The sequence below is a fragment of the Notamacropus eugenii genome, chromosome 3, assembly GCF_028372415.1.
Source record: "Notamacropus eugenii isolate mMacEug1 chromosome 3, mMacEug1.pri_v2, whole genome shotgun sequence".
NCBI lineage: Eukaryota > Metazoa > Chordata > Mammalia > Diprotodontia > Macropodidae > Notamacropus > Notamacropus eugenii.
Window position 1 is genome coordinate 246882381 of NC_092874.1, and position 20312 is coordinate 246902692.

A 20312-nucleotide genomic window follows, 5' to 3' on the forward strand; every position below is an offset into this window, starting at 1 on the left:
CAGGACAGGTCACCTGTGTTCCTAAGAGAGTCTATCTGGGGCAGAAGTGTTTAACTAGAAATATTTTGATAACTGCATTTCAATATAACTGGTTTTCCTTCATAATACTAAATTTTGTGTGTTTAGAAACCTTATTCTAAGGAGGGGTCCATACGCTTCACCAGACTGAAAAAAAGGGAGTCGTAATACCAAAAAAAAAAAAGGGGGGGTTAAGAATTAGTAGGCCACATAACTAAAGAGGCAACTAAAAATTAAATTATACCATTAATAAACTTCAGCAAAAGTACAGGGAGCGGCGTGCTGGAGACAGCTCGTACAACGGCAATCTGATCGTTCGGCTTTCGGTGTACTTCAGAGAGCCACTTGTTAAATGTTTATCAGCACGCCATGTAAAATAAACCTACATAAATTATGGGCACTTCAAGATATTTTCAGCAAAACTCGGCTGGAGGAGATCCAGGACGGGAGGGAGGGGCCTTTTCTCCCCGCTGAGCTCCCGCCTGGCGCCGGGAGGGGGCGACACCCTTCTGCCCATGTTCTCTAGTGTGGCCGGGAGGCAGAGAGCCTGAGAAATCAGAAAGATCCCGATTCAAGCAGGAAGAGTCACGTATCCTGTCTGTAAATTGGGGATATTGGATCACCACCAAACTCCCGCCACACTGCAGGGCTGTGAGATCACAGCAGGGGGTTTACGGGGCTCTCAGGCCGCGCAGCCGCAGTGCATTCCGCCGAAGCCGCCACCCGCGCAGCCGCAGTGCATTCCGCCGAAGCCGCCACCCCCGCAGCCGCAGTGGCGCGCGGCTAACCTGCAGGAGGACGCGCGTCCGGGCACGCGCGGCTCCCTCGGCCCGCTCCCTCCACTTTCCCCCACCTCTTCCGCCCGCTCTCGCGGGGCTGGATGGGCCTCACGGACGCTGCCCAGCGGAGCAGGAGGGCTCGCGGCCCCACGGGCCCCGGTGGTTCGCCTCCTCTCGGACCAGGCAGGCGGCGAGGCCCGGGCGGAAGGAGCGCTCGGCGCCGCTGAGGGGCCCCGGCCCTCTCTCCCCGGCGGCGGCGGCGGTGGCGGTGGCGGTGGCTTCTCCCCCGGTGCAATATGTTCAAGAGAATGGCCGAATTTGGACCTGACTCCGGCGGGAGAGTGAAGGTCGGCGTCGGCCGGAGGGGAGGGGGTGCCGGAAGGCGCGGAGGGGGTGGGGGAGGGGGAAGAGTGAAGCGTGAACCGTGAACGAGGCTCGTTTTGGCGCGAGCCGCCCTCTCTGTTTTCCTTCCGGTTCAACCGCTCCGGCTCCTCCCCCTGCCTTCCTGTTTAGTTGAGTCTGGACTTCTCAGTTTATCCCTGTGGGAGGGAGCGTGGAGGGGTCGCTGGAGGCCGTCGTCCCCGACATTTCAGTCTTCCAGCATTCATCTGTTGTCTGCTCTGTGCCTAACCTTGTGCTGGGCGCTGAGGATACAGATATGACAAATAAATTAATATAATTATATATAAAATATAATCGGTAAAATACCCCCCTCGCCAAGGAGCCCCCGGTGCTATCAATTGCACTTGGACTTTGGGGACACCTTATTTTTGATTATTAATAATGGCATTTACTTACCAATTATTTATAAAGTGCTTTATATATGTTAACTCTGATGATCTTCCCAAAACCCTATGAGGGAGGGTGCTATTGTTATTCCCAGTTTGCAGAGGAGGAAACTGAGGCAGACAGAAGTGACTTGGCCTGGGTCACACGGTTAGTAAACACCCTGTATTTTAACTGAGATAAGGAAGACATAGGTTGTTTGGCAGACAGAGGACTGGACTTGGGAGAAAGGAAGACCTGGATTCAAATCCTGCCTCTCCAGACCTCTCACAAGTTTAAGTCAGCTTCGGTTTCTTAATTAGAACAAAGTCCTTGGCGCTGTCAAATGATTCAGTATCAGAAGCTGGTATCTTATGGTGGGAATGACGTTAAGGAAGGGACGTTAACATCAAGGACCATGGATTTGTAGCTGTTCCGAACTTGGGCTAACTCCCCGTTGTGGAGCTGCTTGAAGTCAGGGACTGTCTTTTTCTCTTTGTATCTCCAGTATTTAGCACATGGTAGTAAGCCTTTAGTGAAGGCTTCATTTATTCATCTGTAAAATAAAGGAGTAGGAGGCCAAACTGAGACCTGTTAAAGTCCTCAGCGTAAAAGGCCAAGGTCTCCCACTGCATCCAGGGCCATCTCCAGTCATCCCGATCCATATCTGGCCACTGGACCCAGATGTCTCCAGAGGAGAAAGTGAGGCTGGTGACTCTGCACAGTCTTGCCTCACTTAAATCAAATTCACTGGCATGTCATGGCATCACCTCCCAGATGTCATGGTCCTCTTGGAGAATGAGTAACACCAAAAGGGTAGGATTTGACAACCTCTAAGCTCCCTTCCACAGGAAGGTGGTGCAGTAGATGGAGTACCAGGCCTGCAATCAGGAAGATACATCTTCATGAGTTAAAATCCAGTCTCAGACACTTAGTAGCTGGGCAACCTGGAGCAAATCACCTAACCCTATTTACCTCATTTTCCTCATCTGTAAAAGGAGCTGGACAAGGAAATGGCAAACCACTCCAGAATGTTTGCCAACAAAACCCCAACTGGGGTCACAAAAAGTTGGTCTTGACTGAACAAAAACAGCAACCAAAGTCCCTTCCAGTTCCAAATCTATGAATCTCTCATACAAGAGTGTACAGAATAAATATAAAGAGAACAAATGCTGAATGATCCTGAAAAACACATGCTTGACCTCTCAGGGCCTCGGGTAACTCTTAATTCCTTCCAATTCTAAGTCTGCGAACCTAATAGAAAGGTATGTTCAAATAAATATAAAGAGAAGAATCGGTTTTCGATTCTTTTAAAGAGAATAAATATATGTAATTCTGAGCTAGTCACAGCATCCTAAGAAATTCTCTAAAACTAAGAGTTTCTGAGTAGTGTGTGTATATAGTGATTGAGGGCATTTTCTCACCCTTAGCCCCCTATGTTAATGAAGTCACAGAACACTGCACACACTCCCCCAAAAAGTCAATTTTTACTTAAAAATGAACATATATCCTCTTGCATTAGAATATCAGCCCCCCTGAGGGCAAGAGCTATCTTACTTTTGCGTCTTGCCCAAGTTGCTGAGGAAATGATGATTTGTATTGATCATGGTAATGAAATCACAGATCAAGTCCCTCTCCCCTGCTCCTGGCACTTAGTAGATGCTCAATAAATTCTTGTTTCTTGATCTTTCGAGCTGGAGGACTATCAGAATTTGAAGGTATTTGCCTGTCTTATCATCCCTTGCCTCCCCACTACATCCTACCCTGTGTATATATTTAACAGCCAGCTTATGTTACAATATATCAAGGATATTGAGCAAGTGACTGGACCTTGTTTCAACGGCTGACAATGCCCATGATGGAGAACCCCAAGTGTGAATTTGTTTTTGATGATGTTAAATGTTTTAAATGTTTGGTGATGATGAAGGCTGCAAAGGCTAAACCTATAGTTAATCTGTGGTAGTGACATTTTAGTCACTCACTGTGTTTTACTTCCCCCAAGCTGGTGTCATGCCATATAGTGTTTTAGCATCATGTACAAATCAGAAGCTTATAATAATTAGTATTTTTTTTTAACACTTTAAGGTTCGTAAAGGACTTTGCAAATAGTGTTGCTTTTTATTTTATCCTCACAACAACCCTGAGAGGTAGGTGCTATTATAACTATTTTACAGATGAAGAAACTGAAACAGAGTGATCTTGCCCAAAATCACCCAGCTAGCAAGTGTCTGAGGCCAGATTTGACTCGGTTCTTCCTAATTTCAAGTTCAGCACTTTAGCTGCCTTCTGCTGCCTTTATTGTTAAACTTTTATGAAAGAAAAATTTTGACACATTTTCATTGTCTAATCAATTTCACAAGCAAAATTATTCCCATCTGCGGTTGAATTAGTTGGGACTGGTAAGTAACAGTAGTAAAACAGCATCAAAGAATTTCAAAGGTAAACATTTAAATAATTATTCCTATTTACATTCAAAGTGTTTTGCACACTTCTAACACATTTTTTAGGTGCATTGTAGACATTTGTAAATTAATCCGAAACTGATGTACTAGAAGGAAATGAAATTATTGAATTATTGGCCGCCTGACAACTATAGTAAATTATTAAGACTTTGTCTTCTATTAGTTTCTGAATCATAATATGATGTTTAGTGAGTTATAAAGTAATTTCTCTTTTAGGGGGTTACTATCGTTAAACCTATAGTTTATGGCAATGTTGCTCGTTATTTTGGAAAGAAAAGAGAAGAAGATGGTCATACTCATCAGTGGACAGTATATGTAAAGCCATACCGGAATGAGGTAGGAGAAATATTGTTGTCTTTTATAAACAATTCTAACAATTTTTCTAAATTTATTTTCATTGATCAAAACTGATAATACAGTTTCTTAAGGTCATATATTTTGAGTGTGCCATTTTCGTGGGAAGACATTTTTTTTAACTTACCAGAAGGTTATAATGCCATCACTGGTGTGATTGTTGCCACTGACTATAACAAAAATGCTACAGATATTATATTAACCTAAAATTTGGGGTTTGGAAAGTATTCCATTACTACTGGGGTATTATATCAAATAAATATAGTAAGGTATTATTTGCTTCCATGTTTTTTATAATCATGCTTTTCAAGGTTTGTGGGTAGTTTACTCCAATGCAAGAGAAATGGCAGGGACCTGACCTCACAGGAATGGAAGGTTTCAGCCAACAGTTATCAGACATCTGCTGTGCCCAGGGCATTATGCTAGCTAGGTCTTGTGTATACAAAGACCATGCACAATCCCTGCCCTCCTGAAGCTTGCAGAATCGAAGGGGGCTGAGAAAAGTGCACAGATAGCTGTAAGTCCTGTGATTAAATCCAGGCCACTTAAATCTGTTTGAAGAGTAGAGTGGGAAATTGCAAAAGGTATGTGAATCTAGCTAGGCCTTATGAATTATTTCGAAGACAGTTCTTAACAATAGCTGGGCCATTTGAATCAGTGGCTTCCAGCCTAAACTTTAAGATATTTTGAAGACCAGCATTCATTTGGATTTGTAAGTTCCAATATATTTGTTAGAAAATAATTCAGTTTAGCTTATAGTCACGTAGCATCCTTAAACATATTTAACGGGGCAAGTAAAGTAAAAGGCTGTATTCTAGAGAAAATTGAAATACACCATTATTAGAAAAAGTACAGAACTTGTGGCTAAAATGGAAAGACTTAGTTTTGTAGATTCAGGACCCCGCTCAACACTGTGTGTCTTCAAGTTTGAAGCAACTGTGCAGTGAGGGATCAAAGATGATGAGTGAAAAAAAAATTGGCTTATCCCTTTTAAAGATCAAATATGTCTAATATATTAGACATATAGATGGACCTAATTGATAGGAGCCCAAAAAACCAAAAAGGCCTTCTGTTTATGAAGCAACAGAATGACCTGAACCGTTTGATCTCCAATGCCTATTCTTGGCACTAAAAATTTACAATAAGAAAAGAAGGCAGTGATCCAGAGGTATTTCTCAGCTTATCAGGTGCCTCAAGTTTCCCCAGAAGTCCCCTTACAGATGCCTGCTACTGCTTTCCCAGTTAAAATCTAGCTGATTTATATGACATTGGTAGTATTCTTTGACTTGATTTATTGTGTAAAAGTAAGAGAAATTATGAAGACATTAAGAACTTTATACAGTATGCTATAATGTTCTATCAATAAAAATAATTTCATGTAATTGGTCTCTCATAGACTTGGAATATCATATAGCCCATTTTGTCTGAACTCACTTTTTAGATAAAGAAGCTGGGGCCCATAGCAATGTAAAGACCTTGTTCAGATTCACCACACAACATATAGATAAGAAACCTGAAGACCAAAGCAACAAGTGACTTGGGATGATGGAATCTTAGAACTGGGAAAGACCTCAGATATCTCAACCAAACCTAAATAGCTAACTCACAATTTCCTCTACAAAAAAATCTGCAAATCCAACCTCCACAAAAAGACTTCCAATGATAAGGAACTTACTGAGACAACAGTGATTGTTATTTTTTCCTCCTTGAGCCAAAAATTTGCCACTCTGTAAGATTAATTATGTTTAATCTGGTCATATTTACTTTGGCAAGTCTTATACATTTATTTTGTTTATGGATGGCTAAATATTATGTTTATGGTCATTTCTACAAAAAGCTAAGCCTCAGGCCCCTAGTAAGACTCATAATGCCCCATTTTTGCTTTTTTTTTTTCTTCGGAAAAATTCTAGTCAACAACCCTTTTCCAGGAACATAATTTTATATAGGTAAATTTCCTGTATTGCAAATCTGGGCTTTAAGTAGAGACTGATTCTTTGCAGAACACAGAAATATTTACCACCAACTTTCCTATACAATTAAAAATAGTTGAGTTTTCAAACTAAAAGTATTAGGAGGCACTCATCTTTTTTTTAGTTAATTAGTTTTAATTAATTATTAAATATTACCTGTGCAATTTACTATTCCCCTAGTGCTTTTAATTTGCAGATGGTAGAACATAATCTGTCATTGTGCTTGTATTTTAGGATATGTCAGCATATGTGAAGAAAATCCAGTTTAAATTGCATGAAAGCTATGGTAATCCTTTAAGAGGTATATTACTTTGATTTTTAATTTATAAGGTATTTTTAAAAAACAAAATAAGCAGTGTTTGCATTTATGTTATTTTTTTTTCTTTTCAGTTGTTACTAAGCCACCATATGAGATTACAGAAACAGGTTGGGGTGAATTTGAAATAATCATCAAAATATTTTTCATTGATCCTAATGAAAGACCTGTGAGTAATCTTAAAATTTTGGCATAATGACAACACATGCATGTCCTATATCAAATTGATTGCCTGCTGGTGGAGGGAGAGAATTTGGAACTCCAAATTGGAGGGAGAAGGAGAAAGGAGAATGTTAAAATTGTTTTTACATGTAATTGGACAAGAAATAAAAAATTAAATTAAAAAATGGAGGCATAAAATAAGTTCTAAAATAATAAACATCATGAAAATGTAGTGATGGATTTAAAAAAAAAAACATTATTTCTGAAAAGGGATCCATAGACATCACCAGGGGTTTCATGATGCAGAAATGGTTTTGACCTGATCTAGACCAACTTCCCCCCTCCCAATTCAGGTACTTCCACAATATTGCTGACAGATACTTAACCATTTTCTGTTTACTGGAAGAAATACTCTGCATGTTATTGAGCAGTCTTATTAGACACTGCATATACTGTCAGACTCAATTCTATGTTTCTTAGTTTTGCTGAACTGTTTCTCTCTTGCTTACTTTTTGTTACAAGGGATGGCTCCTTGGTTTGGGAATGAGGAAGTAATATATTTGGCAATGAAGATGATGGTGTGTGGGTATAGATGTGTATGTGTGTGGGTGTGTATTCTCCCCCCACCCCACCCCCCAGGTTGTATGAACTGAATATACCTTTCTTTCAGGAGAGAGCAAATAATTTAGCCCATAGACTGGAGGTAAAATAAAATTTTTAATGTTTTTAACTTGATGCCAGTACTAACATCTTGTTATATGATTACTTGATCTTAATATTTTTTGATTGCTAATTATTGATAGTTTCAAACTTATGATTATTTGTGACTGGTCATAAGTACCTCAGGCACAATCACCTACTTGACCACAACTGGTTAACAGATCACTTTTGCCACTCCTGTGCTTTATAGACATATTAATTGTTCATTTTAAACTCTCCATTTTCATTTTATTAGCATTTGTTGTATGCTTACTTACCTGTAGGCTTGAGCATCACACATAATGTATAAAAGACATTTCACCTTTATTGAGCTTTCCCCAGTATTCCTGGTTTGTTTGCTTAAAAAAAGAAAACCATTTGGTAGTGTGGAATTTTATGAGCTATTTTGGGGTAGCTAACAGAATAGTGAATAGAGCCTGGCCTGAAGTTTGGAAGGCTCCAGATCAAATCCAATCTCAGACACTTAACTCTGAGACCTTGTGCAGGTAATTTAACTGCTCTCTGCCTCAGTTTCCTCATCTGCAAAGTAGGGACAGTAATAGCTTCTTGCTCACAGGATTGTTATGAAAACCTAAAGTAGTGCGTATAAAGCACTTAGCACAGTGCCTGGTACGTAGTAGGCACTATATAAAAATTATTTATTTAACAGTAGATTTAACATTATCTATGGAATTACCATCACCAGTTGATTTGATTCTGGCTTTTTGAAGGCAAACGGATTGAAAGCAATATTAATCTTTACTAGCACTCCTCAAGATTGAAAGAGCTTTAAGAGACCATTCATTACTGAGTCTGTCCCCTCCCTTCAGAATAGGAAAAGGTCACAGTAACTCTTTAAAAGATGAGGAAGCTGCATAAAGACATTAGGTGTTTTCTGTCACTAAGCCAGTGAAACAAAGTCCGGAATTCAACATGGTATGGCAGATAGACACTGAGCTTGGTGTTGGGACACCTAGTCAATTGAGTTAATCATTCAATAAGCATTGTGCTAAAAAAAGCAAAAAACATTGTCCCTGCCCTCAAGAAGTTGACATTCTCGTAGAGACATAGCATGTAGCTGTTTATATTATGTGTGCATAAATATGTGTGTGTATACATTTATATATACAGGCATATGCATGTGCCTATATACACATATAGATATAGATATATATGTATAAAAATACATAATATAGATCTGTATATTCATACGTATATAGGGGTGCGTGTGCGCACGCGTGGGTTTGTGTGTGTGTGTTTCTCAGGGAGAGGAAAGTAGTAGCAGTAGCAGGGGAGAATCAGGAAAGGTTTTGAACCAAGACTCAAATATTTGAGCTGAGTATTAAAGGAAGCCTGGAAAGATAGGAAGCAGAGTGAGGAGGGAGAGCATTGTAGGCATGGGAAATAGGAAAACCTGTATTCAGATCCTGCCTCAGACACCAGCTGTATGTTCCTGGGTAGGTCATTTAACCTCCCTCAGCCTCAGTTTCCTCATCTATAAAATAAAGATTATAATAACACCTAACTTTGAGGGTCGTTGTGAGGATCACATTTTTAAAATGTGTGTAAAGCATTTGTCAACCCTAAAGTTTTATATAAATGAACATGTTATACTGACACTATCTTTGCTTAGCACAGTGACATGACTGACAAACGTTTTATGATGATAATGGAAAACATTTATGTATCATCTATTTTTATTTATAGGTAACACTTTATCACTTATTAAAGCTATTTCAGTCAGACACCAATGCGATGCTGGGGAAAAAGACTGTGGTTTCTGAGTTCTATGATGAAATGGTAAGAATTTTTTTTTAAATGAGACTTCAAATGATTTTTTAAGGGAAGCACTTTAAAGTTTGTTTTTTATTGTTTCTAGATATTTCAAGATCCAACAGCAATGATGCAACAGTTATTAACAACGTCTCGCCAGCTAACCTTAGGAGCCTATAAGCATGAAACAGAATGTAAGTGTTAAAATACATAACAATTTACATAAATTATCATGGAAACTGTATTTTGTGATGGCAGAAAAGCTACATGATGTCATTATTGCTAATAAAAGTTTTCATTTAAGTAAATTATATGACTGTTAAGAAGCAGTGAAGTATATTCTAAATGTCTCCCAAAGTAGTGCTACTTTTAAATATCAAAAAGTTGGATTCACATAACACATTCTTGAGATTTTCATCCTGCTTTTTCTATTTGTATTTATCTTTTGTTAACATGAATTTTGATGACTTCTCCCTACCTTAAATATTTGTTACATTTCAATATCTATTTCAAAATTCTTTGTGGAAAGAACTTAAATGTGCAAAATTACAATTTTCTGTCCTACGAATAGATAAGCATTTTTTTCAACTGTGTCAGTTGTCATATAGTTTGGGGAAATTTGCATTTGAGAATTTAAAATGTGGGATTAAAATTTATTCCATTGTACAAAATTGGTTCTATCTTTACATTAACATGAAAGAACACTGGGCTGGGAATTAGAAGATGTGAGTTATAGTCCCATTTCTGCATTGATCTTGAATAAATCATTTCACCATTTTTGTCCTTTTGTCATCTGTAGGATAGAGAGATACTTGCTCTGCCTATTTGTTGTGAGGATAAAGTGAGATTATATTTGTGTGAGATCACCTCTGAATATTAAAAAGTGCAATGTGTGTGAAAAATATTATTTAGATTATGGGTCTTTTCCTTTGTGTGTCATCAATACCAGAATATTTCAAAATGTAACTTCTTTTCCATGTGAATGAGCATCTACCTCTATAATAGGTATCTGTTCATTGCAGAAAACCTTTATCTTAAATGCTGTTTCAATTAAAACTTCTCTAGTTTTATTCATCTAAACAGAAAAAGATCAAGTTCAATTCAGTTGCAGTGTAGAACACATCAAGGAAAATAATATGAAGTAAAGATAGGTTGCAATAGGTTGTAGAAGGCCTTGAATGTCAGCCAGAAGTATATATCTGATTCGATAGGCACTGAAATAATGGTGCCTTAAGATTACTTACAGAAGATGGTTTGAGAAGCGGGGAAGACTTTAGGCAGTAGAAGACCTGAGACTAAGGTAGTTGCAGTAGGAGTAAAAGGAGGGACCAAGGCATAAACAAGACTTGGCAACATATTGGTTTTGTTTGGGGTAAAGGAAAAAAAGATGTTTTAATTTACTGTTAGGAGCCTAGCATACTAGAAAGGGTAGGGGTACCATTAAAAGAAATAGAGAAGTTGGGGAAAGAACATGTGGAGGGCTCAGTTTAGACATCCTGAGTTTGAGGTGCTGATAGGACATCCTGGTGGAGAGAGCCAGATGCAGCTGAAAGTAAAGTAATAGTGTCTAGAGAAATGGTGAGATGGAAATAAGCATTTGTGACTTGTCTGGATAGCAGGATTAAAACCATACAGTGGAAAGTTACTCCAGAGGAGAGGCTTAAGACAGAACTTGAAGGTAAATTCATGGGCCAAGAGGAAGATGAGCTAGTAAAAGAGAAGAGAGGTAAACAGAGAAGCAGAGGAAAAGCATGAGAGTAGAGTAATGGATGCTAATGAGGAATCAAGCAGGATGAGGACAGAAGAAAGACCATTGAATTTGATAAGGATCATAGAAATAGTCTGTTTCAGTAGAGTGGTGTGAGCAAAAGCCAGGTTACCAGGGGCTGAACAGTAAGTGAGTAGTGAAAAAATAGAGGCACCAAGTGTAGGATACTCTTTTTAGGAATGATAGCTTGAGGAGCTGGGAGAAGCAAAGAAAAGATTTTTATCATTGTTTCAAAGGTAAAGGAGACCAGAGCATGTTTGTAAGCTGAGGGAAAGAACCCAGTAGAACAGAAGAGACTGAAAATACATGCAGCAAACTGGAATGATTTCTAATGAAACAAGGTGATGGAAGAGATGTCTGCAAGGATTAGGGGATTTGAGGAAGCTCCCTTTACATGGCCCAGAACTTCTCAGCAAAGTAGTCAGTGAGGTCACTGTTAAGAGGAGGAAAGGTTGAGAAGGTTTGGAATGATCTCTGTGAAGAGGTTGAAAGATAATTAGTGATTAGACTTACTGCACCAAGGAAAGCCAGGTTGAGACTAGATAACATAAATATATAGCAGGCCCATTCAGCATGATTATCTGCAGCTCAGGATTAGGAGTACAATGGTGTTCGGTTGTGTTGTTCTCTCAGAAACTTTTTCAGACTTTAAAAATTTTTAATTTCAACAGGAAAAAGAATTTGAATTTCCATTTCCTATGGCTTGCTTTTTCAAAAGTATATTGGGACAGGGAGACTGGAAGAACTAGTAGTCCCAGGAACTTTGACCTGCTTACTACAGGGGCTAGCAGCACCGTCACAGACTGGGGCTTCTCACTAGTTGAGTGCAGAACTACACTTGCTCACTTACTGTCTCCAAGAAAGCCACTGCCACCCACTTACCCAACATTATGTTGGATGAAAAGTAACCTTCTATAAGAAGTCACTGGCTCATAGCCAAAGAAAAAAGATGAGGAAAAGTCCACGTAAAGAAGAAATTGTACACACAGGAAGAGACCCTGCAGATAGAAGAAAATAGTCAATTTGACCTCAAACAGCACCTGACAAGGAAGATACTGACTGTTGACATTAGAGGCACAGCAGTTGAAGTCATTTATTGTTAAAGAAGTAGGAAGTTATTTTGATGAATTTGTGACCAGTCTTGTTGACAAATCAGTGTCACTAGAAATCTTTGGGTCTGTAACCACATCCTTTGCTATTTTCAAATAGCAGCGATTCACCACAGAGCTTAAGGATCTGAGAGCTTGTCCAGAGCAAGGAAAGCTTTTTGTTGTGAGAAGGTCTCTGTTGAAGGTAGACCATATTGAACAGAAATCAAAAAAACACTGGAAAATTATTATAAATCTCCTGATTATTGTAAATCTCCTGGTGATCTCCAGATCACCATCTCTTAAGGTATTATATGTTAACCCCTTAAGGCAAAGATCTTTAAGACTGAAGTTTGTTGAGACTATGTTAGATTAAGATGTAACTTCAATGTAAATTATTCATCAACAGGGGAAAAATATATAGTAAATTTATTACTTTCAAACTTATTCTGCTTGAATGGGGTAAATTATGTCACGTGAAGAGGTACAAAAGCCCTAGTGGAAGGAAAGAAGGGAGGGGAAGGGAGCATTGTTTGAATCTTTTCTCATCAGATTTAGCTCAAAGGGAGAACACACTCCGTTGGGTATGGAACTCTATCTTGTCCTATAGCAGGCTTGCACAATCTGCGGCCCACCAAAGGATTTCACGCAGCCTGTGAAAAATGTAGAGGCCTGTCCTTTTATAGAAAAATGGGAGGGAAGGGGAATAAGAAAAGGGAGGTGGCCTGATAGAAGGGAGGGCAAATGGAGAGAGGCAGTGGTCAGAAACAAAACATTGGTGAGGAGGGGCAGGGTGAAAGGAGAGAGAATGAAAAGTATAAATGGGAAAAAACAGGATGAAGGAAAATAGAGTTAGTAATCATAACTGTGAACGTGAATGGGATGAACTCTACCATACAATGGAAGCAGTAGCAGAGTGGAATAAAAAACAGAATCTACAATATGTTGTTTACAAGAAACATACTTGAAGCAGAGAGTAAAGGTAAAAAGCCAGAGCAGAATATATTATGCTGCTGCAGAAGTAAAAAAAAAAAGGGGGGGGTAGCAATTATGATTTCAGACAAAGCAAAAGCAAAAATAGATCTAATTAAAAGAGACAGGGAAAGAAACTGCATCTTGCTAAAAGGAACCATAGACAATGGAGTAATATCGGTACAAAACATATGCACCAAATGGTATAGCATCCGCATTTCTAAAGGAGAAGTTAAATGAGATGTGGGAGGAAAGAGACAGTAAAACTATACTAGTGGGGGGACCTCAACTTTCCCTCTCAGAACTAGATAAATCTAACCACAAAATAAACAAGAAAGAAGTTAAGGAGGTAAATAGAGTTGTAGAAAAGTTAGGCATGGTAGACCTCAAGAAAAAATTGAACACGAATAGGAAGGAATATATACCTTTTTTTTCTGTAATATATGGCGCCTACACAAAAATTGACCCTGTATTAGGGCATTAAAAACTTCAAAAAGGCAGAAATATTAAATGCATATTTATCAGATGATAATGCAGTAGACATTATGTTTGATAAAGGTCCATGGAAAGAGATTAAAAATTAATTGGAAACTAATTTAATCTTAAAGAATGAGTAGGTCAAAGAACAAATCATAGAAACAGAATTGTTCTGGTTTGTGCCTCCTTCTGAACATCATTCTGTTCTGTTTGTTTTTTAAAATGTTTCAGTGGCTCCACCTTTTTCACTTCACTCTGCCCCAAAGCTGCATCTTCCTTCCCCCTCCTCCCATTTTCTTTTAATCTCTTCCTTAAAGATCAGGAAATTCATTTGCTCAGGAGGGTTAGGTAAAAAGAGTGAGGATAATACCAGCCAGAGTGACTATTCCCTGTCCCCCCATATCTAGAGTTCTAGATATGTCTAAAACTGTGTGTGTGTGTGTTCAAAAGGCCTCTTTTGTTCAGGTAAGGATGAATTTCATCTGATATTTATTCTGTGTCTGTGTGGCTTCTCATGCACACCAACTCACTTGGGAGAATAACAAGTTTTATGCTCATCCTTCTTTTTACACTCCTGTGTCCTCCTTCTCCCTTCTGTTACCTTTCCCCCTTCAGGTCCTCAGAACAGCCGTTAGACCCTTTGAAGGCATTAAGGTCCTGAAAGGGCACTTGTACAGCCCTCTCTCTTGGAATGCTAGCAGCACATCATCATACAGTATTTTCCAGTTCCTCTTATGTTTTGTATTTCAGAGTTTTTACTCGGTTCTGGTTTTTTCATTAAAAATACTTGAAAATCCTCTCTTCTATATTAATGATCCATTTCCTGCCTTAGTGGTTAAATTCTTCTTGGTTATGGCACCGTCTTTGCTCTGATATATATCACTCCAAGATCTCTTACATATGGTAGAAGCTGCCAGGTCTTGTGTGATCCTGACTAGCTCCTTAGTACTTGATTGAGCAGCTTCTTTTTAGATTCTCAGTGTTTTTTTCTTTGATGTGAGAGCTCAGTATCTTGACTTTGACATTCCTGGGAGTTTCTTTTGGAGTTCCTTGCAAGAATTTATAAGTTAATTCTGTTATCTCTTCACCCCTCTGGTTTGGGTAGATCTGGGCAGTTTTCTAGAAATGATATATATTGTCCCATCTTTGTTTTTGTTGGGGGGGGGGAGGGTTAATTCCAATTTTTTCAAAGAATTCAGTAATTCTTAAATTATTCATCTAGTCTGTGTCTGCCATATTGCTACCCCTTAGTCTCCACTCTAGGCCTTTCTTAGGGGAACCATCTTCTCTTACTTTTTGCAGTCATAGAAGAACCTGGCAAGTTATGCGTGATCTATCTCAGGTTAGGCTGGCATTGGCTTTGCTGGAGGACCCTCCTTACCTATATTGCCAGAGGGCTCCTCTGTCTGACTTCCTGTGCACTTCTAGAGTTGAAGAAGCTTTATCTTTGGTTACAATGGAATGTTTACTATTTAAAATACTAAGTGCACAGATGTTTCATACATATTTTTAATAGTATAGTGGATTCAGTTATGTGTATTTAAATATAGAGTACTAGCTATATATCTAGCTAAGCATTACTTAGTTATGTGCTGAACTTTTAACCTTATTACAAATGAATGAGCATATTTAGAGACTATAGAATATATAAAGAGGATTTAGAGCATATTTCGGTTACTAGATGGAGGGAATACTCTAAATATAGTTTACCTGAACTTTAGGCAGGAAGTCTTCAGTGGATTGTCCCAGCAGTCCATGCTTGGTCCTGTGCTGCTTAACATGTTTGTCAGTGACCTAGGTAAAAGCTTATCAAATTTTAGCTGGGAGGGATAGTTAACAGGCTTAGAATCCAACAGGATCTTGACAGCCTAGAGCACTGACCTGAATCTAATTAGATGGAATAATATAGAAATAAATGTCTCATAGCTCACTATGAAAAAAAATCAACTTTATAAATATAATATAGGGGAAGCCCATACTGATTAACAGCAGTTCTGAAAAAGATAGGGATTTTTTAGTGTGCTATAATACAAATTCAGTAAGAGTCAACAACTTGATGTCACAACCAGAAAAGTTAATGCATTTTTGGGCTCATTAAGAGGGGCCTAATTTTCTAGAATAGGAAAGCAATAGTCTTACTGTATTCTGCCCTTGCCAGACCTCTTCTGGTGTTGTGTTCATTTCTGGGCGCCATGGTTTTTAAAATAAACTGTGACAAAATCTAGTGTCCAGAATAGGGCATCCATGATGAAGGACCTTCAGTCAATTATATGAGGAACAGTTGTTTGAAGGGAGATCTTGTGGAGTAGGGATTAATTTTATTGTTGTTGGCTCCAAAGGATTCAACCAGGAGCAATGGATGGAAGTTGCAGAGACGCTGTTTTAGATTTGAAGTCTAGAAAAACTCTCAAACTGAACTGTCCAAAAGCTGTCTCACATCTTCAGACAAAAGCTGGAAAATCACCTGTCATGTATGTTAGAATGGGAATTCTTTCTGTGTATGGATTGGATTAGGTGGCTAAGAAGAGGTGCCTTCCAACTAAAAATCTGTAATTAGGTGAAATTCGAGCCTTTTACAACACAAGCTCTTAAATGTATAGTATGTTAAAGTCTGGTATCCTTATACAACTGTGGAAATATTATAAATACTTTGAGTTCAGATGCTCAACTTGACATTAACTTCCCCTACCTTGTGTGTGTTTTCTTTGTTTCTTGTTTTTAAATAATTTTTTTCTTGGTAGCTCTTGTTTTTATATCACCATTTCTTGCCACATCATTGCTTATACCTCCTACCAGACAAGCATCTCTTACAGTGTTTTATCTTTCTCATTAGATCATGCCCTCCTTGAGAACAGGGACTGTCTTACTTTTCTGTTTATATCTCTAATATGCTCTTAATAAATGCTTTTTTATTTATTCATAAGAAAAGTTAAAAGAAGAAAGTTTTGCACAACTGGCCAACATATCAAAAAGTCTGACATTATATACGGTATTGCACACACATGGCACTCCACCTCTTTACAGAAGTGTTGAGGTGTCATATTTCCTTTGGGGCCAAGCTTGGTCATCGTAATTTGGTAGCATTCACTTACATTTTCTTGTTAGTCTTTCCATTACTCTTTTCTTGTCGTTGTATATTTTTTCCCTAGTTTTGCTTATTTTACTTTTCTCCAGTTCAAATAAGTCTTTCACATGCTTCCCTGTATACCTCATGTTCGCAACTTAGAGCACAGTGATATTCCATTACGTTCATGAACTAGTTTCTTGGGCCATTCCCTAGTTGGCAGGCATTGGTTTTCTTTCTAGTTCTTTGCTATCATAAAGGTTACTGTTATAAATATTTGGGTGTATTTGGGGACCCTTTCTTTTGTCATCGCCCTCCTTAGAGAGCTCAAAGTGGAATCTCTAGATCAGAGGGTATGGACATTTTAGCCACTCTCTTTGCATGATTCTAAATAATTTACCAGAATAGCTGAACCAGTTCACAGCTCCACCAACTATGTACAAACCCATCTGTGTTTCCACAATCCCTCTAACATTGACTATTCCCATCTCTTTTGTTAACTTGGCCTATTTGCTGGGTGCGAAATAAAAGTTGAGGATTGATGTTCTGTGTTTGCTAAATATTATGGAAAACTTTTATCTAGAAATAGTGCTAAAATCATATGACATGCGTATTGGAGATATTTTTATATGAAAATAATAAAATGATTTATCTTTTTTTTTCTTCCCAGTTGCTGAACTTGAAGTAAAAACCAGGGAAAAATTAGAAGCTGCCAAGAAAAAAACAAGCTTTGAAATTGCTGAACTTAAAGAGAGATTAAAAGCAAGTCGTGAAACTATCAATTGTTTAAAAAATGAAATCAGGAAGCTTGAAGAAGATGATCAGACTAAAGAGATATAAAAAAAATCTCACAAGGATTTAGTAGAGAAGCAACTGAAAATAAAGTGGATTTTGTGAAATGGAGTAAGTGCTATTATGTTTCTTAAAGGAACTCCAGGCATAGTTGTCTGTCTTAGGCTTCTTAACAGAGAATCCAAGGATTTGTACCTCTTAAACAATTTGAATGTAAAATCTGCATATGTAATTATAAAATGCACTGTACGAGCATTTTGCTAATCCACTGAGGGCATTTCTATAACTTCAAGCACAACCTCTGGTTTATTGTTGTTGTTGTTTTTAATTGCATTGTGTGTAAAGCTTGATAATTTTCGTGAGAAATTTTCACCGTAAGGCATAGCTTTTGCATAAATTTTGTATTTTTTCAGAATGTAGAATTAGAGTTTTAAAAAATGGACCTGCCCATTTAACTGCTTCCAGTAGGCTCAAGCCTATTTCACATGAGCTACGGAGAGGTCACCACAGAAATGAACCTTTCCTCACCTGCAGTGATCCCTCCACCACATGAAGCCTGTGCAGACTTAAAACATTGAAAACCACAGAGCAACATTGGCCACCTATGGATCAGTAATGGACATGAAGGGCCTTTTGAAGTATGAAGGACATTGCAAATGTAAACTGTACAGCTCCAAGGACACCTGGGAAAGTGTTCATTCCCAGTGGACAATATTGAATGTTTACTTTTTGTTGCCTTCTAGGTTTTGAAGGGAGTCTTTGTATTCTGTCTCATGGGTTAAGACAATGCAGAACAGCAGTAATTTCTTCAAGGAATTGTGACTGTTGGTTCCCATTTAGGCAATAAGGACTGCACCTGTGATTTCATTGGTATTAGGACCTCCCTTCTGCCAGTGCAGGCAGGCATCCTCTCTGCAATTTATAATTTGAGAGTTGCCTAAAACACGGAGAGGTTGAATGACTTGCCCAGGATCATCACATCCAGTGTGTGTGTCAAAGATGGGACTTGAACTTGGGCCTTGCTGGCACCGAGTCCAGCTCTATCCACTAGGCCACACTGCCTGTCATTTACTGAGGCATAATCTTAGGAGGCTAAAGAACATATTTCCATGTTTGAATATAGTTTGTAAATAAATGTTTGAAGATAAAATAAATCTTGATGGATTAATTTGAAATTTTGAATGACTTTTATTAAATATACTACTACAAGAGATTATCCAAAGCTTTTGTAATGTCGTGGTTTAGAATGGGAATTTTTAGATCTGGGATAGACCTCAGGTTATCTAGGTCATCACCTTCATTTTTGAAAATGAAAAATACAGAGCTAAAAAAGCCATGTCTCAAGCACGTACTTTGTGAGTAGCAGAAGATCTACCCCCTTCTTATAACAGCCCCCGAAAAGCACCTAAATGCCATGTCCCAATTCAAATGAAGTGAGGAATGTGCACATCAGTCCATCAGGCACTGTTGAGCATATACTGCCAGGTACCAGGCATGATGCCCAGGCACTAGAGATAATAAAGAAAGAAAACCATTCCGGCTGTCCAATGGGGAAAGCAACTTGTTTTTCAGTCGTGTCCAACTCTTTATGACCCCATTTTGGGTTTTCTTGGCAAAGATACTGGACTGGTTTGGCATTTCCTTCTCCAGCTCATTTTACACATGGGGAAACTGAGGCAAGCAGGGTTAAGTGACTTGCTTGTAACCTAGTAAGTGTCTGATGCCAGATTTGAACTCAAGAAGATGAGTCTTCCTGACTCCTGCCCAGTACTCTATCCACTGTGCCACCTAGTAACCCCTATATATTGTGTACCTAATCTTTTCCATTGATCAACCTCCCTCTTCTTACATATTACCACTGCCTCAAAACGACATGTGCACAAGTATATGCAAAATATTAAATACAAGACAAGTTTTGGGAAGAAAAGTCACCAAAAAGCTGTCCACAGGAAAGATTTCATGTAAAAGGTAGTGCTTGAGCTAAATTGTGAAAGGGCAAGTGGAAGAGAGGCAGAATTCTAGGTATGGAGGACTATCACAGTCATGGCCCCCAAAAAGGAGATAAGAGTGTTAGATGAGGACCAAAAAAGGTCCAACTTGACAACCATAGTGTACAGAAAAGGGAGTAATATGTAACAGGACTGGAAAGTAGGTTGGAGCCAGGTTGTCAAGAGCTTTAAAAGCCAAAAAAAGACTATTTCCTCCTATGGCAGAATCACTATATATTGAGTAGGGGAATGATGCAGTCAGATCTTTTTTTAAATACAATAACTTCGGTAGTTGTGTAAGGTAAATTTAAGATGGAAGAGGTGAGGAAAAGATTCCAATGGGAAGGCTATTGGAGTAGTATCAGTGTCTCCTGAGTGGGGTGGGAAAGAGGCTGAGATGGAGCAATAGATGGGGTATCTAAGGTGAAGGAAGAGTAAAAGATACAACAAACCTGGAAGGATAGTTTGGAGAGAAAGATACTGGACGGACCCATGTGTCTACTGGTTCTCTTGCAAACCAGAGTTGAGCTACAAATGACACTGCTCAATTTTTCCAGCCCATCTGTGAATCCCATTAACGTCAGCGTAACATGCCACCTTCTGTTCTTATCTGTTTTCTAAACTTCTATTACACTGACGTTGCAAGCTTTCTCCTTGCATGTGTAGATCCTTTTTCAACATTCTGTTCCATATATGCACAGTGTAACATGAAATGAAAGCTTGATAGATTCAAGTTTTCTTTAAACTCCTACAGACCTCACTGTCTTAATTCTCATCTTCAAAGTGTTGCATTTTTAAAATAGTGACTCATACATAAATGCTTCTTACACTTTCAAGGGTTAAATAATTGTAGTAATTTTTTAGA

At 38.6% G+C, this 20312-nt stretch overlaps 1 protein-coding gene across 1 annotated transcript; it reads left to right on the top strand.

Annotated features, from left to right (window-relative positions):
* Positions 1–727: 727 nt before the first annotated feature.
* On the top strand, positions 728–18627 carry YEATS4 (YEATS domain containing 4). Its single transcript, XM_072655352.1, has 7 exons — positions 728–1144; positions 4241–4360; positions 6583–6649; positions 6739–6833; positions 9233–9325; positions 9405–9492; positions 17338–18627. Exons 1-7 carry the CDS (start codon positions 1094–1096, stop codon positions 17505–17507), a joined length of 684 nt encoding a protein of 227 aa, XP_072511453.1. The 5' UTR covers positions 728–1093; the 3' UTR covers positions 17508–18627.
* Positions 18628–20312: the final 1685 nt, after the last annotated feature.